The 24,497-nt window shown below is 37.7% G+C and overlaps 5 protein-coding genes across 8 annotated transcripts; 1 reads left to right on the forward strand and 4 right to left on the reverse strand.

Annotated features, from left to right (window-relative positions):
- Positions 1-9,353, forward strand: LOC121263977 (ABC transporter G family member 24-like). 3 transcript variants are annotated; one of them, XM_041166998.1, is made up of 14 exons: positions 1-710; positions 1,090-1,166; positions 1,908-2,180; positions 2,552-2,615; positions 2,706-2,848; positions 3,080-3,114; positions 3,393-3,466; positions 3,810-4,664; positions 6,043-6,339; positions 6,750-7,244; positions 7,894-8,042; positions 8,331-8,620; positions 8,705-8,838; positions 9,003-9,353. In XM_041166998.1, exons 1-14 carry the CDS (start codon positions 472-474, stop codon positions 9,157-9,159), a joined length of 3,282 nt encoding a protein of 1,093 aa, XP_041022932.1. In that variant the 5' UTR covers positions 1-471; the 3' UTR covers positions 9,160-9,353. The 3 variants fall into 3 exon arrangements, with proteins under 3 accessions (XP_041022932.1, XP_041022925.1, XP_041022941.1); XM_041166991.1 differs by having other exon boundaries at positions 4-710; positions 2,706-2,852; positions 3,748-4,664; XM_041167007.1 differs by lacking the exon at positions 1-710 and having other exon boundaries at positions 1,104-1,166; positions 1,368-2,180; positions 2,706-2,852; positions 3,748-4,664.
- Positions 9,354-9,533: 180 nt separating this feature from the next.
- LOC121263997 (ATPase GET3B-like) lies at positions 9,534-14,628 on the reverse strand. 2 transcript variants are annotated; one of them, XM_041167014.1, is made up of 12 exons: positions 14,396-14,628; positions 13,014-13,225; positions 12,855-12,917; positions 12,627-12,737; positions 11,978-12,052; positions 11,812-11,880; positions 11,643-11,708; positions 10,777-10,851; positions 10,593-10,691; positions 10,287-10,421; positions 9,953-10,117; positions 9,534-9,824 (listed from the first exon to the last, which is right to left on the reverse strand). In XM_041167014.1, the coding sequence occupies exons 1-11, from the start codon at positions 14,580-14,582 to the stop codon at positions 9,980-9,982; spliced, it is 1,230 nt and encodes a 409-aa protein (XP_041022948.1). In that variant the 5' UTR covers positions 14,583-14,628; the 3' UTR covers positions 9,534-9,824; positions 9,953-9,979. The 2 variants fall into 2 exon arrangements, with proteins under 2 accessions (XP_041022948.1, XP_041022956.1); XM_041167022.1 differs by having other exon boundaries at positions 9,534-9,827; positions 14,396-14,627.
- Positions 14,629-15,933: 1,305 nt separating this feature from the next.
- LOC121264010 lies at positions 15,934-17,590 on the reverse strand. Its single transcript, XM_041167035.1, has 2 exons — positions 17,443-17,590; positions 15,934-16,522 (listed from the first exon to the last, which is right to left on the reverse strand). Exons 1-2 carry the CDS (start codon positions 17,522-17,524, stop codon positions 16,020-16,022), a joined length of 585 nt encoding a protein of 194 aa, XP_041022969.1. The 5' UTR covers positions 17,525-17,590; the 3' UTR covers positions 15,934-16,019.
- Positions 17,591-17,870: 280 nt separating this feature from the next.
- On the reverse strand, positions 17,871-18,564 carry LOC121248242 (plant-specific TFIIB-related protein PTF2-like). Its single transcript, XM_041146648.1, has one exon. The coding sequence runs from the start codon at positions 18,562-18,564 to the stop codon at positions 17,920-17,922; it is 645 nt and encodes a 214-aa protein (XP_041002582.1). The 3' UTR covers positions 17,871-17,919.
- Positions 18,565-22,977: 4,413 nt separating this feature from the next.
- LOC121264026 (lysM domain receptor-like kinase 3) lies at positions 22,978-24,320 on the reverse strand. The gene has a single exon (XM_041167058.1). The coding sequence runs from the start codon at positions 24,318-24,320 to the stop codon at positions 23,046-23,048; it is 1,275 nt and encodes a 424-aa protein (XP_041022992.1). The 3' UTR covers positions 22,978-23,045.
- Between the last annotated feature and the right edge of the window lie 177 nt (positions 24,321-24,497).

The following is a 24,497-nucleotide window of genomic DNA, read 5'->3' on the forward strand; positions in this document are numbered from 1 at the left end:
CGAAAGTAAAAGACATGCTCTCCATAATTTTAGTTTAATTTCCACCCTTTACGGGTTTTCTTATTACAAGACATTCATCTGCAAGCACGATCGCTTTTAAATACTCGAATATGTTTCTGGTCTCAACGATTCCAAAGACAACAATACCGAACTTGTCTGAAGGCCGGCAAAGCCAAGTCTTTAGAACGTGGTTTCCCTGCTTGGTCCCACCATGCTCCCTTCACTTCTCTCTCTCTCTCTCTCTCTCTCTCTCATTGCCACATTCCGCCGCTATACTTCCATCCACATTTTGACCTCTGAAACCCCCCCACGTAGATCCCCAGCCACGGATGAACAGACCAAGTTGCCCTGACCCCAGCTCAGCTCGTCCCTGGATCTCCACCCGCACCGATCACATTCTGCAGACTCCGCCTCCCTTTGATAATATCAGCAGTCCTTGTTTCATTACCCCCATCATCTTCCATTGCCCAAATGAGCTTCGAGAAGAAGTTCAAGACATTTACCTCGTGGACAACTCTCATTTTAGCCGTTATAATTCTGTGTTTGGTGCAGTTGGTCCCGTGCCAAGATGCGACTGGCGATACTAACCAATTTGACAACCCTGCAACTCTTGCGCTTATCACACAGGTTGTCTACGGTCAGCTTTCCAATCTGAGCGCTGTTATTCAGAAGGATGTCGGCAACCAGTCCAGCTTCTGCATTAAGGATTGGTCAGTGATTCTTTTTTGCTTTGCGCTATGCTCGGTTGCTCAGAAAATACGAGTCACGAAACTAAATCAGGATTTTGAATATATGTTTTTTTTAATTGGGGTTTGCAAAGTCAAACTCAAATTTAGTTGAATTAGCCGGGTTGATTTGAGTTATTGCCAATAACGATAATACAATGGTCTAATCACATAGTCGCAACCAAAGCTTAAGCTGCTAGAGAATGCAGTTTGCATATTGTTTTATTCTTGGCTACATAATCAACGATTCCCTTTAATTTTATTTATAAAATGTTAGAACGTCATATATAATCAGATATGTTTACACATGCTTTAGTCTTTCATTTTAACCGAGTGGGTTTTGAAGCTTACTTTGTTGGTTCAGGGATGCTGATTGGGGCCGAGCATTTGATTTCTCATCCAACTTGGACTTCTTGTCTTCTTGCATACAAAAGACTAATGGTACAACTACTAATCAACAAGTAGAAAGAAAAATAATAATGCCACTCTTTTGATTACTGAGAAAATGCAGGAAAAGCAGAGATCTTCCTTTTCATTTCGGAGAGAAATCAACAAAATATCAATCAATGCTCTAGAATTTTTGCGTTCTTCTGTTTAGCTTAAGTGTTGTATCTCCAACCAATTTAGGTGTTCATTTCTCAGCCCAAAACTGCACTGGTGTGAAACTCTGAAAGATTACTGATGTAGTGGTAGAAATCTCAGAGATACAAGACAACCACGCCTTGTTTGGTTGACTAGATGGAGGTAAATAGAATTTTAGGGTTTGGAATGATGCTAGATCTCACATTTTAAATTTCAGTATTGTATACCAAGTTCAACATAATTATCATATTACTCTAATGGTTCACACCATCTTCCATAGCTACTAGAGGTGTCAAAGAAGAAAATTTATGGTTCATGCTCATCCGATTTGTAATCAGAATAAATTTTTACGACCCTCAATTTATTAAGTAAGTTACTATTTGTGGCACTAGCGTGCTCCTCAGCCTGGTTCTGCTTTGGCGAGTTTATGGTTAAGCATAAAGGACCATGAGTGCAAGGAGGGCCTAGAAAATTCATCACCAAAAATCCGAGTAACACATGCAGTTTTTCCTTGCCAAATGTTATCAATCTACTGGTAAATACTTTTAGTTATAATTCCTATCTTCTCATACTTTTGTGGTGATTTTCATTGCTCACCAGGAGACATTACACGGCGCGTGTGTACAGCAGCAGAAATGAAATTTTACTTGAATAGTTTCTTCGAAGGTCCGGGAAGTGAAAATTACTTGAAACCTAATAAGAACTGTAATTTAACTTCATGGGTTTCTGGTTGTGAACCAGGATGGGCTTGTAGTGTTAATTCAAATCAGCAGGTTAATCTTAATGATGCAAAGGTCATCCCTGCAAGAACTCTGAACTGCCAGGCTTGTTGTGAGGGTTTCTTCTGTCCTCATGGTATTACATGCATGATACGTAAGTAATAGATAATCCTTTACATGTTTTCTTTCTGCTAAAATGGTTGTAGGTTATAATTGAGAAAAAAAGCTAATTTATCTTAAGAGGGCATCAACTACCTTGAAAAGCTAAGTATCCTTTCGGTATATTTGGGCTCCTGCCTACTCTTGATCAATAAAATCTTGTTTACTGATAAAAAAAAATTACCATGAAAAATTGGTGATTGGTAGTAATTGAATAGGAGATTGCATGTAAATTTCTGCCCTTAGGATGAACTTTCAATGGTCAACCAGTTCCCTTCTTTGAAGTGTAATATGTTCTTGAACTTGGTAAAAAGATGTTACTAATTTTTCTTCTGGTTGTTGCTATTGGATATCATGTTCTTGAAGCATGCCCGCTAGGTTCTTACTGTCCCCTTGCTAAGCTCAACAAAACCACTGGTGTTTGTGAACCGTAAGTTGATATTCGGCCCCTAGTATCACTTAATTTATAATTTTAATTGCCGTGCATGCATGCAAATCATACACATATATGTTTCTGCAGATATCTATACCAACTACCTCCTGGGCAACCAAACCATACTTGTGGAGGAGCAAATATTTGGGCTGATGTTGGTAGCAGCAGTGAGTTATTCTGTTCAGCAGGATCATTTTGTCCAACTACCACCAGAAGAATTACTTGCAGTAGTGGGTATAAAAAATTTCCCTTATTCTTGATTATGTAGCAACCTTATATAACTTTTTGCGGGTTGCAACCTTGTACCATTTGTTCCATCATGTTTCGACAAGATAGTACAGTAAACTTTTTGTTTTTTTTCTTAATCGTGCTAATACTCTTTTTTACAATAATATAGTTGCTTCTTGCTGCCTCTATACTTACCTATCTAATGCTATAAAATATTTTTAATGGAATGGCAGAAATTACTGCAGGATGGGTTCTACATCCGAGAAAAGTAAGTTCTCTATCTTCTGCTTTTTATTGCCCAAAATTATTTTAGTTTAATATAATATATGGTCATAAAGGCATACGTGTGTATGCATTAGTGCACATAGTGTTGTGGTCTCAGTAGTGTAGAGATGAATTTTAGTATTTGTTTATATGCTAATATTTTAGAATTTGTATATATGATAATATTTGATGATTATGTCTTTATTCCTGTATTCTTGAAGTTACTATTTTCTGTTCTGCTAGCTGCCAAGTCCATTTAACTCTTTACCAATTATCCTGCAGGCTGCTTCAAGTTGTCTTCATGCAATCCAAACTCTGCGAAACAAAACATGCAAGCATATGGAATTATGCTTTTGGTAGGTTGCCCACTTTACTTCTGAACTGAAAACTTGATAACCGATTTTGGACTCCATGGCTCAACATCATTGATTTTTCTTTCGACAAACTGTACTAATCTTAATGGGATATTCCCTGAAATATTTTAACAATATTTCTTGATACAGCTTTGCATTCTTTTGACTTCCTGTTTCATATACTCAACAAGAAGTGTGCTTTTAGTTCCTAGTGAAATCATGGTTAATATCGGCCATGAAAAATCATGTTAGTATAAACTGACGCCTTTCAATTACTTATGCAGGCTGCTTTAAGTACTCTACTACTCATCATTTACAACTGTTCTGACCAAGTTCTAACCACTAGGGAAAGGAGGCTGGCCAAATCCAGAGAAGCAGCAGCCAGAAGTGCAAGGGAGACAGCAACGGCACGCCAGAAGTGGAAAACAGCAAAAGATGCTGCTAAGAAGCATGCAAGTGGCTTGCAAGCTCATCTATCACGCACTTTTTCTCGTAAAAAAGATTTTACACATCCTGAGAAACTTAAGATTTTGGATCAAGTCAAATCAGATGATGATCCAATACAGCAACCAAGTACTTCAGACTCTGTTGCATTTCTGTCTTCAAGAGTGACATCAGTAGAGAAGAAAACGGAACCCAGTGACCTCTTGCGAATAATGCAAGAAATTGAAGATGACCCTGATGGCTGTCGAGGTTTCAATGTTGGAACAGGAGATAAGAATATGAACGTGCCTGTGCCAAAGGGAAAACAAACGCATACCCAAATTTTTAGGTATGCATATTCTCAACTTGAGAAAGAGAGAGCTCAGCAGAAAGAGAATGAGAAACTTACCTTCTCAGGAATAGTAAAACTAGCTACCAATACTGAAATTAGGAAAAGGCCTCTACTTGAGATTTCTTTCAAAAATCTGACTCTTACCTTGAAAGCAAAAAACAAGCACTTATTGAGGTGTGTTACCGGCGAAATAAAGCCTGGCCGCATTACTGCTGTCATGGGTCCATCTGGGGCTGGAAAAACAATATTTCTCTCTGCTGTGGCGGGAAAGGCAATTGGATGCAAAATGACTGGTTTAATTCTTATAAATGGAAAGAATGAGTCAATCCACTCATATAAGAAAATTGTTGGTTTTGTGCCACAAGATGACGTTGTGCATGGAAATTTGACAGTGGAAGAGAATCTCTGGTTCAGTGCAAAGTGCAGGTACATCTCATTTAGCTCCTTGCAGATTCCCACTGCATATTCATGTACTATTCATATTAACATCTTCACTTAAGAATATTTGGTACTAAAGTTATCATCGAACTGCCATTGATCAAAACAAAAGAGCAAAAGGCAACAATCTTTTTCTCTCAGTAATAAACTGTCTATAACTTTACACATAGTTGGGTGCCATTATGTTGGCTATATGCACCGTATATTTAGAACAGCCTCTTTGAGTGGAAAATCAAAGCCAATAGATTGGCAGTTGAGAATTCAGGGCAGTTTCTTTTCTTTACTTTCAGAAACTTTCTGACTTTGAGTTTCTACTAGTTGAATTTGTTTTAGCCAGTTTTATTGTGTTATTGCTAGGCTTTAGGAAATTCCTCCCAGAAGCATGACTCAGAAGACAGTAATGTGTTGTCTGATACTGTAGTCTAATTCCTTAAATTCCACAATTTCGATCAGCATTGAAACCCACATGTAGCAGGCTTAGTTTGATTCTGAGATCTCATTTTGATTGGATGACTGCCTTGGGCAGTGTACATTCTTCCTTCTTGGAGTTTTTTTATCTTTTAAACTTTATGTTGTAGGTTCTGGGGGACCTTCTATACTCCCTGTGTACTTGAATGGTACCCCCTCCTTTTTACTTTATTTCATTTGATGAGTTTATTTAACATGAAAGAGGAATAAATGCACAAACTATGGTATGCTGCATGCTTGGCCGTGTAATTGTCATCCTGTTACAATAACCACACGAGACTAAACCTGGAAGTCAACTTAAAAGTTGTTCTAAATGAAGACTGGAGAACGAATCACTCAATAGCCTCATGATTATTTGCTCAATCCCCTGTTTTTAAGCGAAGCTACCAAAAATGGCAGCGAATTTATTAAAGAAGTACAACCTCCTGCTCCACATCATGGTAATGATGTTTCTTTCAAAAGTGTTTTACATGTTTTGAAGATGAGAGTGGTCAATGGATGAGCTTAACTTTATTTTTCAATACTTTACTCCATTGGTCGATTGTAATTGATTTTAATGGCATGTATTTTCACGACTTCCTTGTATCACTAAACTAGCATGCATAGGCAACGCTCTTGTATATGTCCCATATACTCAGGCTTTTGTCTATTTCATGATCAATAAAATTTTTGTTTATCGATAAAAAAAAATGTTTTGAAGTAGCTTCTGAAGTCTATTCAAAGTTTACCTTCAATTATGGAGTTTCCTGTTGTAGCATGCCAATGACTTGAAGATTGTCTTTGCTTGTCTTACTCCTTTCTGTTGTGCACTCTTCTTAGCTATGTTCTGCACAATGATTTTCTGTCAAGCTTCCTGTATAAACTTTTGGCATTTTTTATGGACTTCTGATTGTCAAAGATTATCAACCGACTTGTCAAAACCGGACAAAGTTCTGGTTGTTGAAAGAGTTATTGAGTTCTTGGGGCTTCAGACAGTGCGGTCATCATTGGTTGGAACAGTGGAAAAACGAGGAATATCTGGAGGCCAGCGGAAGCGAGTAAATGTGGGATTGGAAATGGTAATGGAACCTTCACTTTTGATCTTAGATGAACCAACATCTGGTTTGGACAGTGCATCGTCTCTGCAACTTCTTAGAGCACTTCGACGTGAAGCTCTTGAAGGGGTAAACATCTGCATGGTGGTTCACCAACCAAGGTTAACTTCTCCAATCACAATTCTGCATTTTTTGGAAAATCTCTTTTCAATGTTTTGCACAATTATGTTAGAAGACCGAAAAGTAATCTTTGGTGGGTAAGGAGGGGCCTTTCAGTTATATTCTTATTCTTGACCTGTAGAAAAAAGAACTTTTTAGCACTAGTCTAGGACCAGATCTACGTCATAACTCATATAAAGTAATATACAGTGTAAGGAAGTTGCTTAGAAAATTACTTTACATGCTTATAAGAATTCTGCGCAGACTGAGCAGGCTAGATGAATTCTTTTAACTGGGATAATAAAATTATCTCGGAATTCATCTTAAATTCTATGGCATATTCTTCAGTGTAGTTGCTGGTGGGACTACTTCACTTTCTATTATTTATTAATCAGTGAAATTTCTGTTTCAGCTACGCCTTGTTCAAGATGTTTGATGATTTGATACTTCTAGCAAAAGGTGGTCTTACCGTCTATCATGGACCAGTGAAGAAAGTCGAAGAATATTTTGCTGGCCTTGGGATCAATATCCCAGAGCGTATGAATCCTCCAGATCACTTTATTGACATTTTGGAGGGTATAGTAGTGCCTGGAGGCAGCTCAAGAGTGAGTTATAAAGATCTTCCAGTCAGATGGATGCATCATAATGGGTACTCAATACCCCTTGATATGCAGCAGAATAACGCTGCACTTTCTAGGTCTTCTATGGATGTAATTCTAGCTAATGAAACAAATCCTTCTGGTGCTGGAATGGAGGATCATTCTTTTGCCAGAGAGATATGGCAAGGTATGAAAAGTAATGTGGTACTGCAGCGGGATAAATTGCACCTCAATTTTTTGAAGTCCAAGGACTTAACAAATCGAAGAACTCCTGGTGCATTCCAACAATACAAATACTTCCTTGGGAGGTAAATAGTTAATTACGTTGTCGGTACCTCCAAATATCACAATTTTAGATAATTGATTCACTGAAATCTGGAGCATGGTTGGCATTTTGAAGATCCGAAGTATTCCCATATGCTCTTTATCTGAACAATCATTTTGTCCTGTAAATATTATGAATTTCTGCTTGGTTCTTGAGAGTATGGGGAAAATAGAGGAAAATGTGATAAAAAAAAAAAAATGTTTAGAACTTTAAAACAATTGCAAACACTAATCTTCCTTTGACCTGTACTGAAAGCCAAATGAAGGGTAAAAGGTGGTCATGTGTGTCAAGTTTGCTGGCCTTTCCAGTGAGTCAATATTTTGGAGGAAATCCTTGTGTTTTTCTTGCATGTTTCACAGCACAAATTAAGTTACAGAGTATTCTTTAAAGATACAAGTCATTCTGTATTATCCCTTCATATTACTATGTTCTTTTTTCATACGATAGGACTGTTAAAGGTTACCCATCCACTGCTAATTCCATTTCAGCATCTTTTTTCGTCTCTGCACCCATGAAATTTCTTTCCCCCCATATTACTCTCTTTTCTTTTTCTTTTTGTGTGTGTGTGTGTGTGATATGATTGGAGTTCCCCATCCAGTGTTAGTTCATCTTCTGTGTCCATGACATTTCAGGGTTGGTAAGCAGCGACTACGGGAAGCTAGAATACTAGCAATGGATTATCTGATCTTATTACTTGCAGGAGCTTGCTTAGGATCACTTGTAAAAGTGAAAGATCAGTCATTTGGTGCAGATGCTTATACCTATACCATTATTGCAGTTTGTAAGTTCAGAAAATTCCTAGTTACCTGCTCGTAAGGCTGGTTTTAATTTTTATTTTATTATTTATGCATAAAAAAGCTTTATGACTGAGATACCTAACATTGGAGGTATTGTTACTCGTAAAAGCAACAAATTTCAATCTTCTTATATAACCTGAATTCCACAGCAACAATCATAACAATTGCCAAATTTGGAATTAATCAATCAGTCTTGTTAAGTCAAATGATACTACCAAACATCCATACACACGAAGGCACTTCCTTACTCGGATCTTTGTTACTTATTTCAGCACTTCTATGCAAAATTGCGGCTTTGAGATCGTTTTCTCTGGATAAATTACACTACTGGAGGGAGAGTGCTTCTGGGATCAGCAGCTTAGCTTATTTCCTCTCTAAGGATACGATTGACCATTTTAATACAGTAATCAAGCCCGCAGTATATCTCTCTATGTTCTATTTTTTCACAAATCCAAGATCTAGCTTTGCAGATAATTACATTGTTTTGTTCTGCCTAGTGTACTGTGTAACTGGTATAGCCCATTCATTGGCCATTGTTTTCGAACCTGGTACAGCCCAGCTGGTGAGACATTAAGAAATTATCAGCTTATCATTTTAATAGATTTTCTTCGTTTTATTTTTACTGAAATGGTACCGTGCCTTGCAGTGTTCTGTTCTTCTTCCAGTTGTTTTAACTCTCATTGCAACACAGCCGAAAGATAGTGAATTTATGAAGATTTTAGCTAATTTGTGCTACCCTAAGTGGGCTTTGGAAGCATTTGTCACTGCAAATGCCGAAAGGTAACGCAGTCAACACCCTTCTCTCTCTCTCTCTCTCTCTCTCTCTCTCTATATATATATATATATATATAATTTGTTTGATAAGCGATCGTGGGTTGTTTTATTTTTTATTTTTTTGCTGTTTTTAATTAGCCATAATGCTACTTGTCATGTTTGCACAACAGGTATTATGGAGTGTGGCTGATAACTCGTTGTGGTTCTCTTCTGAAAAGCGGCTATAACGTTCATGATTGGAATCTTTGTATAGCAATCCTCGTATCCATTGGTTTAGTTTGTCGTGTGATAGCATTTTTTTGTATGTTGATCTTCCAGAAGAAGTGATATCGGACTCATTACCACTTTTTCCCGTATTACTTGCACATATATGGCCAATGCATACTGCTTTGTGAGGATTGTATCACAAAATGAGACGAAGATTGGAAAATTCTGCCGTCTTATATTGGCCGAGGGAATCATATGAAAGGCTTTTGACAAAATAGTTCGAACCTTGAAGAATCCAAGTTGGCTCCATAATACGTTTAGCTTTTTTCATGGTCTTTTTAGGATAAATGTTTACTAGTGCTTTTGACTTCTAAACCTCCATATTCACCTTTCAAATGCCAGGAGTTACTTCGTTTAGGCATTTTCTGGGAATCCAAACGGAGGGATAAACGGAGATTGAGCTTCAAAAAAACCACTTGGTCAAGATGTATTACTCACTGAATAATACAAGTTGATTGAAAGAAGAGAATTATATATGTATCCAAGAACATATGAAAAGAAAAACGTTGTATGTATACACGTCTCGAAAGGTTTCGGCAGTAAGAAGAATTGTGGGACCCTTCAAAATTTAAAGTTTGGTTGGGGTACGACAGTTTCTAGCATCTCAAGCTAAAGATTTGTGGTATAAAAGGATAGCACCTCTTTGGAACTGACGTTGACACTTGACTAATGAACTTGCCAAGCTACACATTCGTATGTGATATATCCTCACCGCTTCAGTTAGACTGCTGGGGGAAAAAAAATTAAAAAATTTGATCTTTCAGTTCAAACTTAGTTCTCCCAATTTCCAGATAATAAAGTGGGATATTAGATTAGGAGGCTACCTGCCAAAAGAATAGAGAAGAAAGGTTACCTCGCCATCGCTTAATTGAGTAGATGGTCATTTCCAAATGATGTCTCCCAAAAATCGAAGAGCTGGAACTCCTCTGATCTCCACATCAACAAGTGGTGCCTGGATTAAGGTCAAGCTGGAGAGCTCTGAATCACCTCGAATCATATCGAGAGCACGCATCTGATCCTGAAATAATTTAAACACAAAAAAAAAGAGGAACAAATCAAACCACAAGACATTTTCTTTGTGTTAATGACAAATGTTCACAGTTTGGATTGTTCTAGCATTAAGAGTTATGCTCGTACTGAAATTGAGAGAATCTTGTCAACCAATGAGAGAGTCTGCTGATTAATACCTTTCTTTTCATAGCACAAAACTTGCAGTCTGAGACAGAAGGAGGAAGAATCTGGTTAACAATAAGACTCTTTACAGGAACATTTTCCTTCTTCAAGGAGGCATGCAACCTTGACGACTCACTAACCGCCATCACCTTGGAAAAATAAAAAAATAAACCAGCTAATCAGCTATCCTACAATTATGTCAATCACCACTGCTTTCACTCAAGGAAAGCAAAAAGAAAATGGAAGCAAAAATAGAGCAAATATACCATTTAGACAACAAAACAAACAATTAGTATGAAGGTACTTCGAAACATTTTTACCGTTGGGATTGTTACTATGACGAACTCAGTTGAATCTGTGTCGCGAAAAAGCTCACGCACTTTTATCATCCTCTCCCGCAGTCGCTCTAATTTGTCCGCCTGCATTTTGGTGAATATTAGAATATTTTTTCAAATCTGTATCAAAAGAGAGAACCACACTAATTCCTAGTGATGTCAGGCTTACTGCATCAGGCCGGGCTTCTTCTTGCCCAAAAACAGATTTGATGGCTGAGGTGGCTGATGCTATTTTCTGTCTAAGCTACCATGGCCAAAACAAATTAAAGAAAAATGTCAATGAAAATGGCACCATTAGAAGCACTGTATAGTAAGTATTATAAAGAACCAGTTTTAAATATAATTCTGAATTGGTAAAATGCTTGTATTAGAAGAATAACCATGATTTTACTAGCAATCAAAATCAATGCAATATGGTACGATAAAGTGATGCAAGCAGAATATAATTTAAAATATGCCTACCTACCAGTAAAAATGCATGGAAATTTACATATATAGGATTAGAAACTGCTTTATCAAATGTGTCAACCACATAAAATTTCAAAATGGGTGCTAGGAAGAACTTATAGGGGGAAACAATTACTTGCACACAGAGAGAGAGGGAGAGAGAGATTGGCCAATGATGTGCCGACATATAATTACTTCAAATGCATTCGGATACCATCCTTTTCCGGTTGGGTATGGCTTTCAACTATTTCCCAATCCAGAATATTAACTTGAATAATTCTTTGAGTCCTGGCCTGGTTTACCCCCACTATCAATTATGTAATGACCACTAAACAAACTTGAAGAACATGGTTTATGCACATAAATTCATCATCACATCGAAACTAAACATCATCTTCCAAGTTCCAATTGCTTAATCCAATAATTGACATTTGATTCCGTCCAAAGAATATTATAAACATCAAGATTCTCATAGTTAGCTTTTCATTGGTGGAGAATGCAATACACGCTTTTTCAACTTCAAATCCAGAATTTTAAGCGGAAAGAACTTTTCAGTCCGTTTTCCTTACAATCCATTCACATTCCTACCTTCAATATCTTGCCTATGGATGCATCCAGGAAGTCTGGCAAAGACAAAAGTCGCAAGGTATGACCCTGTAAAAGAAAACTCATCAAGTTCAGCGCATACTCTAAAAACTGGAAGTTCAATGCATAATCTAAAAACTTAAGTGACAGAAAATATTCTTCATGTACTCACCGTGGGTGCAGTATCAAACACAATACGAGTAAACATGCTATATTCTTGAGATTCAAGAAATTGGATCACCTGACAGATTTGTAGTTAGTAAGCAAGCAAGAAAACCACAAAAAAACATGTAATGAGCAAAACAGCAAGCAAAATAAGTATCGTATATAATACATACCTTGGATATTGCAATAGCTTCATCTAAACCAGGAGGAGGTGTGTCTAATAGCTCTCCTAGTTTTAACTCTCCTAACTTTGTCAATAAAAGGGGGAAAACATCAATCAAAGAGACTGGGGTACTGTTAACAAAGAAGTAAACATTTTTTTTTTTTTTTACAAGTAGGAAGTAAACATATTGCCAGATTTATAACTTCTTCTGCTTCTTTATTTCACTTGTTCCTTCTTCCTTTTTTATATGTTTATTCTAAGGATGGGTATATCCTAAACTGATTAGAGGAAGTATATGAAGGAAAAATAATTGACTTCTCCATGGCTCTAAACCCAATCTCGGTTGCACATAAGTGAACAGCTCTACTTATGTGCATGAGCGTGCAACCTACTACTTAGCCAGTTAACCGAGTACAGAGAAATAAACCATGGAACAACCACTAAACTCAATTCAGGTTAAACGAAATTCTCAAGTTATTTCTTTTTGGGATAAATAAATTCTCAACTTATTTCAAGCTGTGATAAAGGCTAAACTAAAGCGAACATTCATGATGTATTGTTTTGCTAGCTCTATTAGGGGGAGATAACTACTTGTCAAAAAAGGGGAAGATAACTACTGGCTTAGGTTACAATATTGAGAATTCAATAGAGAGCTTCACCTGTTCCGCAAGCATTCCAAGGCCCATACCATCCATAAAATCTTTTACCCCAGTTCCACCATTTTTCTTGGTAGCACTGCGGAATTCTTCTCTAGCCTTCTCAGGGTTTATCTGTAATAAAACTAATGAAATGTAACTTATTAAGTATATGAGACGAACCATCAACACATATACTATAAAAAGTGAGTTCTACAAATAAGGTAATCATACAGGGAGTTTTCTATATACCTCAAGAGCAAACAATGGAGCATCAGGTCCTTCAACTGGTACCAGTGTCCCTCCAGTCAAATCCTAGGTAAAATATCAGATGCATGCACACTCAAATTAGTTCAGTGCCACTTGGCTTGCAGATATTTGAATGCAGAACAATAAAAAAATCTTCTAAACCTGAGCAAAGGAATCACTCAAGGAATGTGCAGGATCAGTGGAAACCACAAGAGTGGGGTGCCCATTATTAGCAAATTTAACTGCAAGTGAGGCAGCACAACTCGTCTTCCCTACACCTCCCTTGCCACCTAGCATGTAATACTTCCTCTCGGTCCCAGAAACCATGTCATCAAACACGGCAACACCTTCAGCAGGAGTAGCGACTGATCTCACTGCCAAAAAGAGGGATACAATAGATACTCACTTCCGACACTCAATTTGTGTCTTTGGAAATTGCACAAATAGCATCAAATTCAGAACGTTATTCTTCCAAACTGCCAAGCCTCATAAGATGAAGCAAAACTCAACTCATCACATCTATTGCCTTCTAAATGAAAAATAATGAACTTCCAGCAATGAAAGGGAAATTTCTTGTGCATAAGTTTGTCCTTATACAGAAACCAAAAGGACGTTTTCTTTCAGTTTGTACAGAACTGTGAACTTAAATCATGATGTAACGTGATATGCTAGGTATAACGTGATATGCTGTTGATTAATCAAGGTAGAAACTCCAACAACTTTCATCCTGGTTTAAGAGAAAAAGAAGAAGGAAAACAGAGAGAGAGAGAGAGAGAGATCCAAATCAAGTCCTATATTTCTCTAATTATATATTACAAAAACAATAATTGTGCTCATTCCACTGAAGATCTAAAAATTGAGATTTTAGACACAAACCCAAATCCAGATCCATAAAAATAGAGATGAAACACAAACCCAAATACATCAAGAAAATTGCAATCCAACTCACATTCCATCACGACGTTCATTCAGGAGAATAATGACGGTAGACCAGTGCGGTGTCAACCAAAAAAAAAAAAAGGACAAAACCTCAACGAACACTGCGAACAATAGAAAGTTCGGTATTGGGGCTAATACGTTTTACTTTTTGGTGGATTTCTTCCCCATAAAGCAAACGGAGCCTTACCGTTTGTGTTCAACCTTTCCTTATGCCACAAACCAATAAGCACATTAAGACTATTTTACAACAAACTAAATAATTATCTTCTATCCTTTAATTTATTATTCATCTTCCCATTTACCATTAATTTCCACATTCTTCCTGTGTCTCCAATGTGCTTTATTCAGGTTTAACCATGCAAACCACCAATTACAACCAGATAAAATTGTGGCCCAAAATAAATAATTGAGTACCCACAAAAACAATCAAATTTCATAATTATGACCCATAAAAACTCAGACTTGATTATAATCCCAGTGAAAGTTCCTGTCTTGGGATTAATACGTGACACATACATGTCGAGCATCCTACAAGGACTTAAGAAAGAAAAAGATAAACTAAACCCACGAGATAAATCATAAGAACTGGTATTGAAAAAGATTACCCAAGAGTGATTTTGTGAGAGGTTTTCTAGAGGCGGAAAGTGAGAGGATGCTGAAACTTCTGGCGATGGATTGTGTTTTGAGGGTGTTGAGTGGGCAAGAGAGCAAACCCACCGTTGCCATGGAAGTTCTAGGGGCAAAACTGTGAACGGGAGGTAGAAAAGTGGAGGCAACACAACGACTAGCCATAACGTCTGCAACAAAACAAATTTACAATTCCTTAGCCCTTTAGGATTCAAGTAGAAAAGGAGAGCACTGGAGAAACTTCTCATGCCCGACCCGTAAACCCGTTACCAACTCGATTCTCCGGTGGGACCAGTACCCTGCTTAATACTACAACGGGGTGTAAAAAAAAAATTTGGAAAATCAATGAATAGGTGGATCGATCTGGCAGGTTCAGTCCAATTTTTAAGCGGTTCAACGTGGTACTGATTTTTAAGAATCGAAATTAATCTTAAATCAGTAAAATACCAGTTTTTATATTTAAAAAATTGGTATATATATTTATAAAATTTTGTATTAATTATATATATTATATGTTAAATTTTTAATTAATATAATATGAAATTATAACTTTATTATTGAAGTATATTAATCTTAAAACATAAAATTAATATAACTGTAATATAACATAAAATTAATTTTATAACTTTTAATATAACATATGAAATAACATATAAGTTTTAATCTTATAATATAAATTTAATATAACATAAAATTTTAATCTTAAACATAAACATTACTATTAAGTTATTAATATAAACTTACTTTTAATATATATAATATATTTATACTATAATATAAATAGATTAATAGTTTAGTATATGTAAACATCATATTATTACTAATATAAATAATACGTCAAACCAGAAAAAATCAAACCGGACCGAAATCAAAAAAATTGGAAGTTTCAGTTTCGGTAGTGAATTGGTCCGGTATCAATTCTTAAATTTTCAAAATGTATACCGATTCGGTTCTAAAAATGTACAAAACTGGATCTGTTACATCCCTAGTCTACAACAAATGAACAAACGCCGTCGTTCTAATTTACATATACATCATCGACAGTCGGTTAGTTCACAAGGCTGGCCTCTCAAGTCTCAAGTCTCAAAGTCTCAAGCTCCGACACCTTCCACGTCCAACAGCTCTTGTCATATTTGTCCCAAGTCAGGATGACTCGATTGGAAAAGTTTGTCACATTCATAGAAGAGTGGTGATATATGCTTTATTCAATGCTGTCCCATTTCAAATGGAAATTTATTTACAAATCTGTTTATTGATAAACCAAATACATTATCAATGGGAAAATTCACCACATTCATTATCATAAAAACATATTAATGTTCAGATGTTCTCAATAAGTAGTGTATTTATAACCGACTTTATAACTAGCATAAAATTCTTTCAACTTGTTGGCAACCAACCCTATAATCGGATGTGAAGGATGGCTCTTTTCTCATTGCATCTTCAAACCAGAATGCATTTCTCACGATGTTTCATGTTAGCAAGAAAGCAACGTGTTCATTAAGGATGCCTCATGTTGACAAAGCAAAATCAGACTAAGGTTCAGAGATGAAGTAAGACATAACACAGAAAACTTTTCTGATGTACTGCTGTATAATTCTTTCAAAGTTCCCTTCCAGCTAAATCTTCGAGTGTCAAATTCAGGGTATCAACAGAACCTTTCTTCACTTCCTCACCGCGAGCAGCCAAGTAATCTTCAATGCTTCCTGGTTCTCCGAACCATCCAAGATGATCTGCAATCAGGTGTAGATTATTACACCCGCCACACCGAGCCACCACTACTCCCTTCTCATATGATTCGCGACAAACTGTCTTGATGGATCTTGTTTCACAGACCTTGCAAGTAAAGATCATTGCAAGATCATGCCTTGACGATGTTTTCAAGTTTGAAGTGGCAGAATACTTAACAGTCGAACTGTCATTACTATGTATATTGGAGGGAACATTAGCTGAATCGCCATCAGGCTTCAAACTGTCAGCTTCATGATTTTCTGAATCCTTATTAACATGGCTGGTTGGATTTGTTTGAGTCTGAATCTCTCCTTTACAAACTTGGGAGCTGCTAAAGGATGCAGTTGCTGAAGGAAGAAGTTGCCAAAAAGGTTCTGCCATCAACAAGGGGAAATCCACACAAACAAACACAATTTAGACACCCAGCCTTTTTTTTTAAAAAGCAGGAAATACACAACTAAGAAAGTCACCAGCGCAATCATAGAGAAGAAAAACAATAACAATAAAATTTTCCGCTCTAAAGTCCAAACTGAATCAGGCGTCTGAGGTCTTATTCTCCCAGGTGTCTGAGTCCATCCATAAGACAGGATTGTTAAACATTGAAATGAAAAAGAGAACCAATAAACCTTGACCATTTGCTATACCTCTAGCTTTAGGACCTGTTTGGGAACACAACTACTTCATTAAACTCCATTCTCAATTCCTATACTCGCTCAAGAAAAAGTTTGCTTCTTGGAGAAAAATACTAATGATGAACAAAAACCACAGGAAACTTCCACTTCCTGCTCAGGATGAAAAATGCCCTTCAAGCTCACTCATCAAGGAATTAGTAGATAGGAAAAGACCAAAGTTTAATTCTTTTTTTTTTCCGTGTAGAATCCTCAATTTCGTTCTCAGTGGGCAAAGTTTTCACACTGAGAACGATTCTTAGCAGAACCCAACGGAACCTACGTCTTAGCTACATGTTCACAATATTTCAACTCAAAAAGAAAGTGCAAGGCTTCAAATGCATAGCTTATTTATTTCAATTTCCTCAGTTTTGGTCCATAAGCGGACATAGAACACGAGACTTTAACCTAACCAATAACAAGAACATAATCGCAGACTGTATAATCTTATAATTGAAAAAAAAAAAAAAAAAAACAAGACCCATGATTCCCAATGACCCAAAAAGAAGAAGAAAGTCATGGTCCCAGATACAATTTAAGCAGATAAAACACTCACGGTCATAACTGAACTATAGAGTGCATCATTTATAGGGTTTTCCAATGAAGGTAAAGACAGTGGCGCGCACCTTTGAGGGAAGCGGAGTGGGGCTGAGTCTGATTACGGACGAAGAGAGAGAGCAGCCTCTTCTGCAACATAGTCGCCGCCATGGTGGGTTACCGTCCAAGTTCGCAGGTTAGAGACGGATCCACATACGACCAACGTGAGGGATATAAACGAAATTACATCCTTGCGCATTTTTAAAACTGAAATTATTTACCAATTCATCCCAGTCTCCCTCCTCCTATTTTATGAAAAAACAAAAAAAAAAAAAAAAAATTGTAAGAAGGTACATCTTACAATTGAAGTTTCAGTTTATATTGATGATTTAAAAAAACAAAAATGCTATTTGCACTCGGGAGCGGTACACGCCACGTACCCGGGCCCTCCACGTAGATGCCAGAAGAAATGCTGCGTTTCAACTTGGATAATCCATTTCGTGCGAATGCTCCCTGTTTCAACTTGTGAAATCCCATCTTCCCCTTCGTGCGAATACTTCCCTTCGTCAAGTAGGCGACCTCTCTGCACACTGAATGAGAAATATCCCTTGCTTGAGCATTCTTGCCACCTTATCCCTCCGCACTCCCGTAAACCTTGGGCTATTCCTCATTGTCCGTTGGAAATAGGCCACGATGTCAAATTCCGGAAACTCCTCAAGCCCTTTCAAGTCTAAGAAATCGACCACGTGCGAAACCATTCTACCTAATTCGAAAATATTACAACCAATAATCGACGCCACCTCAGCAATCGATAACAATTTGTTATCTTTTATCATCACGACATAGGCGCAAGCGCCGATTAGAATAGGGAACCAATCGCCTTGGCCGAATTCGTTCTCAGTAATCGTGGCGATCATTGTTTTGACGTCGTTGGATTTGGAACTAGACAGACCTAAGCTAAACGTCATGCTTTCGATTAGGGTTTGGGCCGCGTCGACTTTCGTTTCCTTGTAATTGTGAAGGGTGCCTGTACCTGGTGTGCCGACGCGAACGAAGGTGCCTTGGGGGCCATTGAGGCCACCGAGTTGGGCATCGAAGTTATCGAACTCCTGGACGAGGCCGCAAGCAGAACATACCAGTCTCTTCGTGATGTCGTCGCGGATGAGGGACTTGCTGCGACAATTGGTCCAACCACATGAGCCACTGGGCATTGTGCATCCATATCTGATTGCTGCAAAAACCTGGGATCTACCCAAAATTCTTTGATCGGGGGTTCCTTTCTATGTTCGAAACCCTCCTGTGAAGAAGAAGTGTAAAACTTTAAAAACGCTGTATTCCAAGGCCAGAATAATTTACCCAAAAACCAACGTATACCCAAAAATCCGATATATTTCATTTCCCGCATTTTGTTTGTTTTGTTTTTTTAATATATCAGGTGATGTGGCATAATGCCACATCAGCTGATTCCCCTGCGTGTACCCATCCCGTGTGCTTGTAGAAGAACTGTTAAAAAAAATTATAGTATATGGTTAATTTTAAGCGAACATCTTCTGACTGGTTCGTCTAATAAACTCCAAACAACAGCTCTCTAAGAAGTTTGACCAAAATTAAATGATGGCTAAAATTTAGATAATCTGTATAAAATAAAAACCTCACATTGGATTGGGCATCTCTAAAACAATTTAGATTTCAGTTACATTACTTCACCAAATATAGCTAACTATAATTGTTTCATCAAATATTAAAATATTAATTTCTCACTCCAAGCAAACAAATTAAATTAATTAGAATATAATTAACATTTAACATTTAGAATATAATTACTATTAACATTTAATAATACTTTTTTTAATATTAATTTAATTAGAATATAATTATTATTAATTTAATACTTTTTTAATATTAATTTTAATTAGAATATAATTATTATTAACATTTAATTGGTAGAACTACAAAATGTGATAAAAATAAAAATAATTAATTAATTATTAAAATAATAATATTTTATTATTATATAGAGAGTAAATAGATAATCCAATGTGATGATTGAATTTAAATAAAATAAGTAGATGTAAATTCATGTAATATTAGCTAAAATTTAAAGATGCATTTAACCAATCTAATGAGAATCCTCTAATGAATGAAAAATAGGTTTTCCATTTTAGTTCCCATGTACCTACAGCTTAGATGAACAGTACGAAAGCCCACCCTCTTTATCTACGCGGAAGCCTTCTCCCGTCTCCCATCCTCTAGCACAAAAGCCCCTCTCTAGATCATCTCACACGAAAACCACCCCCTCTTCACCCCCCTCTCTGGACTAGACCAAAAATCTCGTGATCCTCCTCGCTTGTGACTCTCTTCACTCGAAACCGTCGAAGTCGCCGCTGACGTAACACTCGAAGCCGTGATACTCAAGTGTTATGGGAGCTCTGATCTTATTCTTAATTCTAGAATTATGAAAATAATACTTTATATGTGATATTAGTTTTCTATTGCTAAATCACGTATTTTACTTAAAATTATTTAAATGATAGTTAGTGGTGGCCAGTCCTTTATAGCATTTAATTGAGGTTGGTTTTGTACTTTGCTTCTTTTTTTTTTCTTTTTTTCTTTTTTTTCCTTCGTTGGGTTCTGATCTCTGTAAAAAAAAAAAAAAACATAAAGAAGTTTATCATGGGACGTGAAGTGGAAGGGATCGAAGAGCACTTTGCTTTCTTCCCCCGCTTGTGAAGGGACAAGGGCATCGCATCAATATAAGCATATATTTCCTTTGAAAACAAGTCCACGAACTTCAAGTCCACAATTGGAGGGGATTCCAAAAGATTAAAGATGTCAGCCAAATCAACATAATTTACATGAATTAGTGCAAATTACCCCATGGAAAATAAACAAATCAGTGAGAAGTCAATGCAAAAATCAAACCATGGGATGGCGAAGGAGACGGTGTGATCTCTGTCGATGACGACGTCTATTGTGGTGGGCGAAGGCTGTGATGGGTGACAAAGGTTTGTGGGGGAGAAAGAGCTTCGTGGGGGTGACAGAACTTGGTAGTGCAACGGTGTTTTCTAATTGTGGCAGCAACATATCAAATTTGGTGCGACAGTGGTATGGATTTGGTGTAGCGGTAGACTGGTTCAAAGAAAAATGAAGTTTGTATATTCAACTTCTCATGTTCTCAAATCGAGAAAATGACTTTCTTTGGTATAATTAGATGAGACCAATTTTAATGTGTCTAGTATAAAACTTCTTACATGTCTTATTTTAATTGGGGGCCGTTAAATGTTCAAGATCAGCCCAACAGGTCAGAAGTGAAATTGTAATTTAAATAGACGGAGATAGCTTTGGCACACAAGGTTGCCAATTAGAATACCAATACAAATCAATCTATTCAGACTGTTACAACAAGTGTGCACATGTATGTTGAGTCTATATATGTAAATATATTTAAATTGACTGAATATGTCGATTTTCTTTGTTGAGAAAAGTTTGGAGCCGGATGGATGTGAAAAATATTTTCTCACATGCCAATAACAAACAGACACGTAGGCGATCTATTTATCATTGAAATGCATCCGCATATATGAGAAAAGACACCAACTCTCCCTCTCATCTTCACGATCCCTTTCCCGCTTAACCCTCTCCTTTCTCTCCCTCCCATATGCACTCCTCCACCGCCAACGGAAGCCCAAAAAAAAAAAACCAGCCATCTCCTTTCTCTCCCTCTCCCTCCCCAACCTACACTTGACACCAACACGGACGGAAGCTCCAAAACATCGTCTTCAAAATTTGAAAGGCAAAAAAACTTTTTGTTTGGTCATACTTTGTGCGATTTCCTTCATTAGTCTTCGGTTTGGTCTTCTGTTGGGCTTCAGCGTGCAACTTTGATGAGCACAAACTAATAATTGAATTTGGGGATGCATCTGGGCACACAAAAATCAGAGCATCCAACTTGCTCTTTTTAGCACTTCAATTACTAGCCTAATGTGTGATACATAAACTTAAGAGTAGTCATCACTCTTTCAAGGACTCTTTTGATTGCATTAACTCACTACCTGATTTCATTTGTTTGACCAACTCAAACAGATTACAAGAAGTTACCATTGATTTCGTGAAGCATTTCCACCACTTTTTTCATTTTTTGGCCTCTTAGCTGATTTGTTGGTCTTTTATTGAGTTTTGGTGTGGAAGAGTGCAGATGGGCTCGAGAGTGCTTTGGCGTGGGTTTGTTGGCACGGAGCGTCGCAGATGAGAGGAAGAGAAAGGAGAGTGAAGATGGGAGGGAGAGTGGGCGTTTTTTCTCATACACGCGAGTGCATTTAAGTGATAAATAAATTGCCTACGTCTTTGTTTGTTATTGGCCGATGAGAAAATATTTTTCACACCTATCTGGTCCAAGCTTTTCTCCTCTTTATTTTCTAAGAAAATTGTCATAAGAGAGGAATATCAGAGAAAATAAAAAACAGAAGCACACGTGTTGAGATTGATGAAGGTTGTAGATCCTTACCAATTTCGTCAGTAGTCTATTGTCGACAACTTATTATGTAATTTCCTGGCGGTCATGCGTCGGTCCATTCCACTGTTTCTATACCAATGAATAATACCAAACTGAAAATAATGATTTTGGCTTCCTTCCATTATAGCACCGCCTTATTCAAATACGTTCCTTTGTCCTACTCCATCCATCATAACTCTTCGGAAAAACAATAAGAAAACGATAAGACGAGAGAGACCCTGTCTATTCTCTTCTTTATTTGATTCTTCTGATGTCAAGCTCGGCCCCACCTTCGGCTTTCACATCCCCTTTTTTCTCGGCACCATCTTTAATATCTTGCCGTATTTTCGTTGCCACCATCATTTAAGTTTTCTTCCGACTTCAACCATCTTTACTTTGGTCAAGATTTTAGGAGTGGCCTCCATCTCATATTATTTTAAGTAATATTTGATACAAATTTCAAATAGATAAATTTTATATAAATTTTTTATAAAATAATAAATCTTATTAATAAATAATAAATTTTTTACATTTTTTTAAAATAAAATCTACTTTTTTATAAAAATTTATATAAAATTTATCTATTTAAAACTTGTACAAATATTTCTCTTACATATAAAGAGAGCACGAAATAACGAACAATAAACAAAGAGCAGATAGTCATCATAGATTACATTCAGAACAGGTCGTCAAGAAAAGTAAAAATTTCGTATGTTATTCACAATCCATTTAAAATCGATTTGGATTGTGAAATGAGTTGAGATCTCACTATTATTTATTATTATTCATAAATTTCAATTTATAAATTTTATTACTATTTACAAACTATCTCGACCATTTTTATCTCACTACTATTTATAAATCTTAATGCCTGCTGACTTCTCTCAATCTCCTTTAATGGGTTTGAAAAAAATTAATCAAGAATAAAATTAGATACAATTATGAATTGTGCAAGTACCGTCTATTCTTTTTTTAAAAAAATAGAATTTACTATTTAAAAATTAAATTTTTTTTTTTATGTAAATCTTATATTTTATTACTTTTTTTTCAAAAAAAAAAAAAAAAATACTTGCACACCTATAATAATAAATGTCATTTCTCACCTTTAAAACTAAAGTACTCCCGGAGAATAAAAAAAAAAAAAAAAAAACTTACACAAGAAAGGAGGTGGGGGCAAAATTGGAATACAGTGGCAAAACGTCATCGGGGGGCCATCGAAACCGAGAATTCCGTGGGCAGGCCTATCCGCTTCGCCCACTGCTGAGACTCCATATAGAATTTGGATACCGTAACCGCAACCCGACCCATATCGGGCCTCTTGTCCGGATCCTCCTCTACGCACTCCAACGCCAGCCGCACCATCTTCTCCGCCGCCTCCACCGGGTACGAGTCCCTCAACCTCCTATCCACCCACCTCCTCACCTCCCCACCACCACCTCCGGCCACCGCCTCTCTCGCCGTGTCGATCACGCTCACCCTCCTATAAACACCCCCATCGCCATTGACACGAGAGCCCTCGTCCTCAAACCTATACTTGAGGGCCTCCTCTCCGGACAACAGCTCCAACACCACCACTCCAAACGCGTACACATCGCTCTTCTGGGTCGCAATTCCCGTTGACTGAAACTCCGGAGCCATGTACCCTCTCGTCCCCTCAAACTTAATTTCCCGACTATCCGACTTCTTCGATTTCGCAGAATCTGAGTTATTGTTTTCGGTGATTTCTCCGCACAAATCCGCGGTGCCGAAGTGGCAGATCTTCGCGTTCAGAGACTCTTCGGTTACGATAATGCTGGAGCTCTTGATGTGGTTGTGAACGAAGCTGGAGTTCAGCCCGGTGCAATGGTGGATGTAATCGAGGCCGTGCGCAAGGTCCGTGGCGACCTGCATGCGCGAGAGCCAGGAGGAGAGGACCGTGAAATTAGGGTTCTTAGGATTCCGGAGACAACCAGCGAGGTTCGCACCTTCAACGAATTCGTACACGAGGTAAACGTAATTCCCGGACAAAGACGCGCCAAGGAGCCTGATTATGCTGCTGTGGTGACTCCGACCGATCGTCAAGACACGGTCTCGTAGCTCAAGTAATTCGATAGGACGGCGGAGCTTGCGCTGGAAGACGATGGCGTCCTTGTCGCGAAGAGAGCAACGCCACGAGGCTGACGAGGAAGATGAGGAGAATCGCTTGGCGAGAAAGCTGTTGGTCGCGGCGCGGATTTCGGAGAACTGGTAGACGTGAGGGTTCTCCGGGAGAGAGTCCTTGAGGCTCGAGAGAGAGGCTCGGCTTGAGGCGGAAGACTTGGACCAGTAGTTATTGTAGCTGGAACCAGTGGTGTTGAAGTTGGTGTTGCAGGAGAAATTGTTGGAGGTGGGGTCTGGTGGGATCGAAGAGGCGGAAGACTTGAAGGATTTGCGAGATTTGGAATGCGCGTTCATCTGGGGTTCGATCACGTCTGTGCTTTTCTTCGTTTTGCACATTGGGCCAGGGTGAAAAAGGAGAGATTGATGGTCGGAGATGGGTAATTAAGCTGCAAGTACGCCGGGTAGCGGTGGCGTGGCCTAGCATAGCAGAGAATCGGATCCTGCCGTTGCTTTTGGGGGGTGGAATGCGCACGGCGACAGTCCGATCCTCGTCAATATTTTCTCATCCTTTCT

Source organism: Juglans microcarpa x Juglans regia, chromosome 1D, assembly GCF_004785595.1.
Source record: "Juglans microcarpa x Juglans regia isolate MS1-56 chromosome 1D, Jm3101_v1.0, whole genome shotgun sequence".
Taxonomy (NCBI): domain Eukaryota; kingdom Viridiplantae; phylum Streptophyta; class Magnoliopsida; order Fagales; family Juglandaceae; genus Juglans; species Juglans microcarpa x Juglans regia.